Here is a 7,980-nt window from a genome sequence, read left to right as displayed (position 1 = left end):
TGCTAGCTCCTCCCACTCCCACCTGAAATAACCCTGCGCTTCAAAGTTTAGCCAGGGGACTAATTAAACCCTCTGAGAAGCTGGTACACAAAGGTAAGCCTGTTAGCTTCGGTGGGCGTTTACGTAACGCCTGCCAAGACCAAGGCTACTTTCTGCTGTCTGTCTGTCCACACACACACACACACACACACACACACACACACACACACACACACACACACACACACACACACACACACGTGCAGCAATGTGAAAGACGTAGTTGGCTCAGAGTGTATTATGTGTAAAGGTTTAGTGCCCAAAGTAGCAGAGATGATACTGTATGGGGTCACTACTGGCTAATCTGTAATGCCATACTATTGGCTGAAGAAGCTGTGTCTGACATGGAAGTCAACAAGTCCAGCTCCTGTGTTACTTCTGAGGATAGAAAGTGATATATCGGTACCCACTGTACCACCTTATTGTGTTTATAAGACTCACTTGTGTGATGCAATCTGTGATACATCCTGTTCCAATCTTTTGTTTTCATTGGCACCCTGTCAGAGAGGTGTTGATTTACAGTCATACTAAATGTCATGAAAGGTTGTGAAAGGATTGAACTGTTTCTAAAGGGATAGTTTGGATGTTTTGTTGTGGGGTTGTGTGACGTACGTATCCAGTCAGTGTAGGTCAATTCACACTGCGAAGAAAACATGTTCAAACCACCTAAAATAATGGCCCACCTAAAACAATCAACATGAGTTTAAGAGTACACTATATTTAGATTATGTTCACCGCTTAACTTACAGTCAGACAGCCCTTTCTGACGGGAAACTGCTATCTCTGCTCTATTTAAAGCTACCAGACCTCAATGATAAAAAAACTATAATTGACTTTGCAGAACACAGAAGTTGCTGGTCTGCCACGATCGGATAATGTGTTTGTGTTACTGTGCAACTTGGGTTAGATTGAATGCATTTGAACCATGACATGTAACAAGTGACATGTAACCAGAAGGTGAAGACCAAAAACACATTGTCATGTATCTTCCAACTCTTACTGTATGTCTTTGAGGAACTCTATAAATACAATTAATCTTGGCATGACTTGTTGCTGCTGACCTTTGACTCAAACACACATACACGCTCAATAGGCTGGGTACTTTTTTTTGTAAGGTTGTATTGCCTTGTTATTGCGCTGTTGTGCCCATATTTGTATTTTTATGTACAGTAATGAAACCAGGAAATGAATCAGCTTTTTACCCCTTCCAGTTCCCTCGTCTAGAAGTCAATTTATTTTTTGAACATAGTTCTCGTTGGAAGCCTGATATAAGGTCTGTTGTTAATACAAGCTGAAGAGATTTCCACATTTTGTTCTTTGACATCAAATATGTAAAAACTCAAATCGTAAATGTCCAACGCTTTTTTAAATTAAAAACGGTAGTTGCTAATAAGTGACTAAATAAACGACTAAACATCATGACGCCGAACATTAGCCACCTTTTAGCTTAGCGGTGGTGACGCAGCCATGGAACCATGATGTAGTTTATAGCATAACTTTGGCTTTTTGTTTCTGCTGATTGCATCTAAATTCAATAATCACACATTTGTGTAAATATGTGGAGCAATATATCAAGCCCGTGCGATGCTAACTTCCAGGTTGCCCTACAAAAATACGTCATCACTCTGTATAAAAAGGAAAACATGTCTTATTAAAGTATGATGTAGATACTGAGTCATACTTGTCAAGGCATGTCCAGAAGTAGAAGTTCAAAGCAGGTACACGCTTAAAAGGACACTTTGATATTACGAGTGGCTGTTGAGTGCCTTGCAGCTTCATTTATCTTTAATCATCTGAGACATTTTCCCCTTTCCCTTTTTAGGAGCTCCTATGTGAGGCTGAGACACCTGTGCACCAACACGTGGGTCCACAGCACCAACAACCCCATCGACAAAGAGGAGGAGAAGCCTGTTATGTTACGAGTGAGTAGCTGATGACTAGATAAAGACGTTTAGCATGACTGAAAAGATAAACCAACACATTTCATTTATTTTGTTCAGATTGGAACCTCAGCAGTGAAAGAAGACAAGGAGGCTTTTGCCATCGTACCGGTGCCGCCAGCTGAAGTGCGTGATTTAGACTTTGCCAATGATGCGAGTAAAGTGTTGGCCTCCATTGCTGGGAAGCTTGAAAGGGGCACCATTACACAGAATGAGAGAAGGTAAGTGGGGACGGTTTGTTAAGTATGTAGTTGTGAGTGTCTAATACAAAAACACCAAGATATCACTGATGTAGCTGCTCTACAGTATATCTCCCTGTTTCTAAAATGGTATTTTTCTGTCTGACTACTCTTCAGGTTTGTGACCAAGCTCCTGGAGGATCTAGTTTTCTTCGTGGTGGACATCCCCAACAGTGGGCAGGATGTTTTGGAGATCATGGTTAACAAACCCAACAGAGAGAGACAGAAACTCATGAGAGAGCAGAACATCCTGAAGCAGGTTGGTTTTAAACCTCAAACATTTTAAGATGACAACATTTTTTGGCAATTAAAATTCTCCATTTCCCTTTCAGATTTTCAAACTCCTCCAAGCCCCTTTCACAGACAGTGGCGACGGTCCCATGCTGCGGCTGGAGGAGCTCGGAGACCAACGTCACGCTCCGTTCAGACACATTTGCAGGCTCTGCTACCGAGTGTTACGCCATTCCCAGCAGGATTACAGGAAGAACCAGGTTGGTGGTCACAACAACGTCAGCCCTGATACTCGGGCCTTCTCTTAGCTGTAACCTGGTTCCTTTTCTTTTCAGGAATACATAGCCAAACAATTCCGCTTCATGCAGAAACAGATAGGATACGATGTGCTGGCAGAAGACACCATCACAGCTCTGCTCCACAACAACAGGAAGCTGCTGGAGAAACACATCACTGCTGCCGAGATAGACACCTTTGTGACTCTAGTGAGGAAGAACCGGGAGCCGAGGTGAGGCTCAAAGGAAGGGAGAGGAACCGTTTGGTGTCATAAAGTGGGATAGGAGCAGCGGGTGTGGGCAGTCTGGGTCAGATTGGGTTGTGTTACAGCTGCTATGCAAATTCATCCACATGTGTGCAGAGGAGTATGAGTGGAACTGCTTGTGTGTGACCTTAGCTAAGTTCGGCTCAATGCTTATGAAATGTTAAAGTCCTGTTAAAGGGGACCTATCATGCAAAATGCACTTTTTGATGTCTTAACATAAAGATGTGTCCCCGGTGTGTCAGGGAACTCACGCAGCGTCAGAAAATAAAACCCTCTCTCTTTACCTCCGTACCCAAATCTCTAAAAACGGGGAAACAACGGAGCTGATCAAGATTTGCGTCTGATATGACGTAATATCGGAAATGTAGGTTGGCTTTACACCCATGGCCCTATCAGAAACAATGCCCGACTGTTTTGGACGTAATATGGTCGGTGTTTACATTAGCATCGCTAACACTCAGAGCTAACCTGTACTGGAGAGCATGTGTGTGAAGAAGCAGGAAATAAAAAGGAACTCACCTTGTGGTATAACCGGCAAGAGAGAAAGCCTTTGAGCTCCATACTGTTTCAGAAATAATCCTTGATAATCGATAATCCATGATATGGCGTTTCATCACAGCAGTATCTGCCGGTAAAATCTCCCTCTTGAGGTCAGCCCCCTCCTTTTTTATTTTTGTGTATATTTAAGGCTTTATACCCAAAATCAGCACTTTTGAAACAGGAAGTGAAATAGAGGGATATGAGGCATGGCTACAATGAGTGATCTGTTTGGTATTTTGAGCAAAACACTTCATAGACATGTTTTTTATATATTTGTATATCTGAGACCTATGCTATTGCCTAAAAATAGCATGATAGGTGAACTTTAAGGGCTGTTGATGAGATCTGAACCAGGCTGACCCAGGAGTGAGTCTGGGCCAAAGAGGACCTCACATTTAAACTGGACAGAAAGACTGAGAGATACCAAAGGCATTAGGATTTCATCTACTCATGAATGGATTACTAAACATGTCAGGGCCTCCATGCAGACCCAAAATGACCACAAAGAAACACAAAATGACTTAAAAAAGACACAAAGTGACTTCAAAGAGATACAACATTATCAAAAAAGGGACACAAAATAACTGAAATGTGACAATTACAGACTTTAAGTTATCACAAAATGAAAACGTAAGAACTCAAAACATCATAAAAGACAGAAGACGACCAGAAGGAGACACAAACGCCATACAAAGTACTGTAGGCTTCAATGACTTTAAAGCCTGTATTATAATTGAACAATTGAACATGCATATCTCATAACTCCGTTGCCATTGTAAAATAATTGAAACATCCAATTTCTTGTAATCTGTTCCCAGGTTTCTGGACTACCTCTCAGATCTCTGCGTGTCCATGCAGAAGTCCATCCCTGTGACACAGGAGCTCATCTGCACCGCTGTGCTGGACCCCTCCAATGCTGACATCCTCATCGAAACAAAGTTAGCTTCTCGTTTCTATTCACTGCTAGATTTACTGCTAATCTGAGATATAACCCACTGGACCTGAACTTTAACACCACACACACACACACACACACTCACTCACTCACTCACTCACTCACTCACTCACTCAAATCCAGACACTTTTCACGCTGCTATTGACAATCTTGCACTAATGCACATTCTCAAAGATTTTGAAGTGACTGTTATTTTGTATATATTGATTGTTGTGCTTTTAATGATGTCTAAATGTGTGCATATGTATAAATGTGTATGTATACATATATATAGGTATATACATATTTTTATATATCTTGTTATTGTATTCGGGATTGTGGGAAACGGTATTTCGATCTCTCTGTCTGTACACACAAACTGAAAGATTGACAATAAAGTTGACTTTGACTAACACTCACAAACGGCTGTGTTCACCAGGTTGGTTCTGTCGAGGTTTGAGATCGAGCCGGTGGTAAATGGAGATAGTCCGTTGGAGGCCGAGGATGAGGAGGAGGTCTGGCTGTTCTGGAAAGACAACTGTAAGGAGATCCGGAGTAAGAGCGTCAGGGAGTTAGCTCAGGATGCTAAGGAGGGCCAGAAGGACGACCAGGAGGTGGTCAGCTACTACAGGTGACTTCTTTGACTATGTTCGTATTGCTTTGATTGAAGTTTTTATCAAAGTAAGGTTATATACACCAGTGCAGTACATTTCAAAGTTATTGAAGGGAGATTATAATATAATGTGAATTTGGTTGAAATCTTATTTTGAGCTTGACCTAAATATTGCTTATTTCTAAATTTGAATTAAAATGTAAATATTGCTGTACAGCGGGGGTGTGACATTAAGTAGAAGAGTACAATTATGAAAAATATAAAAATTCCGACTCTATTATTGCACTTTCATTTTGTTCAAGTTAACATAATCAGTCCCCCATGGGCTTCAAAACAAGCAACCACATGTCTGATTAGAAGTGGCAATCATAAACATTTCATTTAATGGTACATAACCAAACCATCATCTTCTGACTTTGTTTTTTGATGTTAAACTCCAAATCAGTGCTTTTTGAAAAACACAACACCCCATACTCACAAAGTAATACTCAATGATATTCACTATGACAATGCTGTCAAATAAACATGCTCTTATAATGACTCTAAACGCTTGCTCTCAGGTGCCAGCTGAACCTCTTCGCCCGGATGTGTCTGGACCGTCAGTACCTGGCCATCAACAAGATCTCGGGTCAGCTGGATGTGGATCTGATCCTGCGCTGCATGTCGGATGAGGATCTTCCCTTCGACCTGCGGGCGTCCTTCTGCCGCCTCATGCTGCACATGCATGTGGACCGAGACCCTCAGGAGCAGGTCACGCCTGTCAAATACGCCCGTCTGTGGTCGGAGATCCCCTCTCAGATTGCTATTGACGAGTAGGTTTTTCAAGATTAAAGTTTCAAGGCTTTTATTGTCATGTGTGCAAAGCTACAGTGAGATTATGACTAGGAACGTCTTAGGTCACAGGCTCCTCCGACAGTGCAACACAATAAAACAGAAAAAGTAAATACAAATAAAACAGAATAGAATAGAAACAGTGAAAGAATAGTCTACATACAAGTACCGTAATTTTCAGACTATAAGCCGCGCCTTTTTTCCCATTTTTCGACGCTGCGGCTTATATAACGGTGCTGCTAATCTATGGATTTTTACAGCTAACGGCCACTAGGGGACCTCCTAAATCTATGGATTTTACAGGTTACAGTCCACCACCTTTAACTCTATGGGTTCTATGGCCGGTCCGCGCCCCCCACCTTTAAGCGGCGGGCTCCAGCAGGAAAAGCTGGAGGCCGGAAAAGAGTGAGACAGGTAGCGCGCAAAAGTAAAAGTGGAACCGAGAGTGGTACGAGAGACAGAACGAGAGCAAGACAGACAGACATTACGAGAGCGAGACAGTTTGTCCCCGTACCACTGGTTGAAAACCACTGCTGTAGATCACTGCCGGTACGTGCGCTGGGAGCGCACCGTTTAAGTTTGAAAGTTGAAAAGTTTGTGTGTCTGAAACGCTATGTGATACAGTACAGTTTACACAGCACAGTACATGTTCTGTAGCTACTATTGCACTAAATGCTAACACTTGAATACGTTATGCAAATATGCAACTTGTTTGTTGAAATGTTAATAAATGGGAGCTTCCTCAAACAGCCCTCTCTTTCCCGACAATCCCCTCTGTGCACGAACCCTTACATATGGTAATTAAACATTAAAACACCTGCGGCTTATAGTCCAGTGCGGCTTATATATGTACACATCATTCAATTTAGCTGCTGCGGCTTATATTCAGGTGCGCCTTATAGTCCGAAAATTACGGTAATTGTAATATGATATATTAGATACATTTTTTGTTTTGTTTTAAGTTGCAAACAGATGAATGCTATGAATGTTCATCCCGTGAATACGTGAATTAACTTGTAATCCATTCCAAAGACGTCCCAGCACCCTCTAAGATGTGTTTCTCCTCTGATTACCCAGCTACGACAACGATGGGACCACCAGGGATGAGATCAAAGAGCGCTTCTGCCTCACTATGGATTTTGTGGAGAACTACTTGAGGGAGGTGGTGTCACAGAACATCCCGTTCGCCGACAGGGAGAAGAACAAGCTAACCTTTGAGGTACTGCCTCCTTTATCCATGCTATAAACACATAAGGCGTCCCACTGGTTTGATTACATAATAAATCTTCGATCTCATCTTGTCCATAGGTAGTGAACCTGGCGAGGAACCTCATATATTTCGGTTTCTACAACTTCAGCGACCTGCTCCGACTGACCAAGATCTTACTGAACATTTTAGACTGCGTTCATGTCAACACCATTTACCCCATCAACAAGATGGAGAAGGGAGAGGAAAACAAAGGTAAAGATCCCCCTCCTTTAGGCCTTATTCCCTATAGAGAGGTGAAGTCCCTCCCTTCCCGGGGGAGCTCCATGGGACCTTATTTCGGAAAAATTATGTATTGAAGTCAATGGAGAGAGAAAGATTATATTTGGATCCCGTTTGAATTGTGCCACGAATTACACATATGATGTTTTACAAGTCAATTTTTTTTAAATTTGTCGTAAAACTGGGTGCTCAATGAACTACATCTCCCGTCTCGCACCACACACCAATAAGACCGTCACGTTGGCACATTTCACTTCTTTCTTTCAGAATGAGGCGAAAAGTGTTAAAAGAGGTGAAAATCACTCCAAGTCTGGGCATGTTGAGAGCTGTACATACACACAAGGGGAGTTAGTCGGTTCCGTAAGANNCTCCATGGGACCTTATTTCGGAAAAAGTATGTATTGAAGTCAATGGAGAGAGAAAGATTATATTTCGATCCCGTTTGAATTGTGCCACGAATTACACAGATGATGTTTGTCAATTTAAAAGATAATTTTGCAAAATTGTGTCGTAAAACTGTGAAGTAACACTTTTTTTGGTGCTCAATGAACTACATCTCCCATCTCGCACCACACACCAAGAC

The 7,980-nt window shown here is 42.0% G+C and overlaps 1 protein-coding gene across 1 annotated transcript in view; it reads left to right on the top strand.

Moving 5' to 3' along the window:
* LOC104955987 (inositol 1,4,5-trisphosphate receptor type 1-like) overlaps positions 1-7,980 on the top strand; it is a 56,282-nt gene that overhangs the window by 25,502 nt on the left and 22,800 nt on the right. The window contains exons 13-22 of the mRNA XM_010783407.1: positions 1,862-1,961; positions 2,040-2,200; positions 2,336-2,477; positions 2,551-2,709; positions 2,785-2,957; positions 4,349-4,468; positions 4,904-5,095; positions 5,638-5,889; positions 6,986-7,127; positions 7,217-7,370. Coding sequence (XP_010781709.1) covers positions 1,862-1,961; positions 2,040-2,200; positions 2,336-2,477; positions 2,551-2,709; positions 2,785-2,957; positions 4,349-4,468; positions 4,904-5,095; positions 5,638-5,889; positions 6,986-7,127; positions 7,217-7,370 — 1,595 coding nt within the window. The remainder of the gene's footprint in view (positions 1-1,861; positions 1,962-2,039; positions 2,201-2,335; positions 2,478-2,550; positions 2,710-2,784; positions 2,958-4,348; positions 4,469-4,903; positions 5,096-5,637; positions 5,890-6,985; positions 7,128-7,216; positions 7,371-7,980) is intronic.

The sequence above is a fragment of the Notothenia coriiceps genome, unplaced genomic scaffold, assembly GCF_000735185.1.
Source record: "Notothenia coriiceps isolate Sejong01 unplaced genomic scaffold, NC01 NC01_scaffold00025094, whole genome shotgun sequence".
NCBI classification, from domain to species: domain Eukaryota; kingdom Metazoa; phylum Chordata; class Actinopteri; order Perciformes; family Nototheniidae; genus Notothenia; species Notothenia coriiceps.
Note: the sequence above shows the minus strand (reverse complement) of the source record. Positions and strands in the feature narration are given on the sequence as shown.